This window comes from Trichoplax adhaerens, genomic scaffold (genome assembly GCF_000150275.1).
Source record: "Trichoplax adhaerens TRIADscaffold_16 genomic scaffold, whole genome shotgun sequence".
NCBI lineage: Eukaryota > Metazoa > Placozoa > Uniplacotomia > Trichoplacea > Trichoplacidae > Trichoplax > Trichoplax adhaerens.
Genome location: NW_002060958.1, coordinates 1626071 through 1628463, shown reverse-complemented (window position 1 = coordinate 1628463; position 2393 = coordinate 1626071). Strand labels below are relative to the sequence as shown.

The 2393-nt window shown below is 33.7% G+C and overlaps 1 protein-coding gene across 1 annotated transcript; it reads right to left on the bottom strand.

Moving 5' to 3' along the window:
• Nucleotides 1–174: 174 nt before the first annotated feature.
• Nucleotides 175–1363, bottom strand: TRIADDRAFT_60654 (uncharacterized protein; the record flags this gene model as incomplete). The annotated part of the gene is made up of 5 exons (XM_002116548.1): nt 175–508; nt 595–707; nt 819–961; nt 1153–1246; nt 1322–1363. The coding sequence occupies 5 exons, from the start codon at nt 1361–1363 to the stop codon at nt 175–177; spliced, it is 726 nt and encodes a 241-aa protein (XP_002116584.1).
• Between the last annotated feature and the right edge of the window lie 1030 nt (nt 1364–2393).

The window sequence follows — 2393 nt, the reverse complement described above, 5'->3', positions numbered from 1 at the left end:
TACGCCTCGTAGACTTTCGCTAAAGTGTGAAAAGATGGGAGACCTAGATATCGATTCCAAGCGCCCTAGTTGCCTCGATGTCGATATATAGAAGCGCGACATTAAATTTATTCGAATACTCTTGATCATGAATCGATATAAAAGCACTATCCAAGGTAATTCAATAGAATGAATTTATGCCTTACCTGAGTAAAGAAATATATAATGAAAAGTGGTACAATCGCTATTTATAAATGTCGGTGTAGATACGCTGACAACGACAATAACCATAAGAGCACTAACAGACATGGAAAGAAAGCCGCTAAACATGGTGGGTACAACTTCATCGATTCCGTTAATATCATGCGAGAAACGATAAATAATTCTACCAATGGGCGTAGAATCGAAGAAGGATATAGGTGCATTCACCACACTATGAACTAGATTAAAATGAAAATCGTCGGATGCTTTGATTCGGGCTAAAATGCTATAACGATAGCGTTCACTCCCAAAACTACAATTTGAATGGCTGCAATAAGTCCATAAATTCCGAGATAATACTCATCGCTTTGTGTTGCATTGGTATTATTTAGGTTGGAAGTCCATGTAACTGACCAAAAGCTAGACACTGCATAACATGCTTGGCCAGCAATCTCAAATAATACGATACTAATGCCTAAAAAGAATCCGATCGATTTCATATATAGCAAGTATACCGACATTTTTACCTAAGTGTTATTGGAAATGAAGAACATAACCTACAGGTTAATCATACTTGTTGGATAATTCTCCTCTCAATTAAATGATTACAAGAAATTATTTTGTTAATTGATTTTTACCTGTCCTAACATTGCTTCTTCATTACTAGCAATTTTCTTTTTCTTAATTTCCCGTTTCAATTGTTTCTTAAAGGAGTCCTTAGACTTTGACTTTATTCGAATAACTCCTGTCCGATTTTTCGGATTAGGTACTGGCGATGATACTGTAGAAATGGCGCTTACTTGACGATTAAGTTTGATATTTTCTTGATTATCGTCATTGTCTTAGTCTAATTCTTTTTCTTACATGGAATGCGGACATAAGATCAGTGATACTCATTTGAAAATGAAATATTTCCTCGATACAATTCACTTATATACAGATATTGATCAACGAGCTATAAATACATATTACCATATTTATTTGGAGTTTCATCAGTTTTTGTAAATGTTTGTAATACTTCAGAAAAAGCTCCACCATCTGCAGTCAACGTTTTATACGTGCCCCTCTAATGAAGAAGTAGTGGCTTAAATATTGCAATAGCTATCCAATCACAAAGGTAGTAGAAACTAATTTCGCAAACCTCAACTATTAAACCTTTATTCATGACATAGATTTGATCCATTTGGGGAAGAAAGCTTAAGTTATGAGTTACTAATACGCGTGTCTAATTAGAAAATGAACATTTATCCATTTTGTAGTACAGTTAGCTTGTAACGCTTTGAGAAAGAACTCTTATTAGAAACACTTAGTTCTATTCTTGCATTAAGTCAGGTACCTTGTGCCTTAATGTTCCGTTTAGCCCATTGCAGATAAAGACTAAATTTCCATTTTACCTTTTAGTAATACTAAGGTTCAATAGAACTAGTTTGTCAACTTTCACACACACAATATTTCTAGTACTCTAGAAAAGCACTCTACCCGCTCGTACTTAACTTACTTATAAAAGTGCTAGTACGTGAGATCTTCAAAGACTGATGACTTACTTAGTATCATTTAAGTATAGCATTTAAGTTAAGTATGATCAACGATGTCCTTAGCTAATGCTTACTCACCGTGCTGTTTCATCAATTTTAAATTTTTTTTTCTAGCTAAGGACAAAGTACAGATCCATAAACAATTATGTTAGTACCAATGGAGCAAGCAAAGCTAACAATCACAGTGATCAGTAGCGTTACTTAATGATAATCGCGAATTCAAATTAGCTGGTTATAAATAATACTACTACTAAGATTGACCTGTATTATTACTTCTACATACATCATCCGGTACGATACAGTAAGTTACCAAATCTAGTTAATAGCCAACGGTACCCTAAGGTGCCAGCAATATGGAGATTTAGAGTCTGCTTGGAATGCTTGAATAACTTATGATTAGTATTGAAAAGATGTCATAGTAAATTGCCGCCATCAATATGTTCATTAATGAATATATGTCACATATATACTGATGCAATTACAAAGAGATTAATAACGGTACTTAATCGCTCAGTTTTATCCTCTTTGTTTAAGTAAGGTAGCAGAATAGGCTACTGTCATATACAAACGATATAGCATAGCTTGATCAAAATCTGTCTAGTTTTCTTTGATCATATTGAATTACACTGTAATCGAAATATCTTACAACTTTTCTATCTAATCTAGTCTAATTTTCAC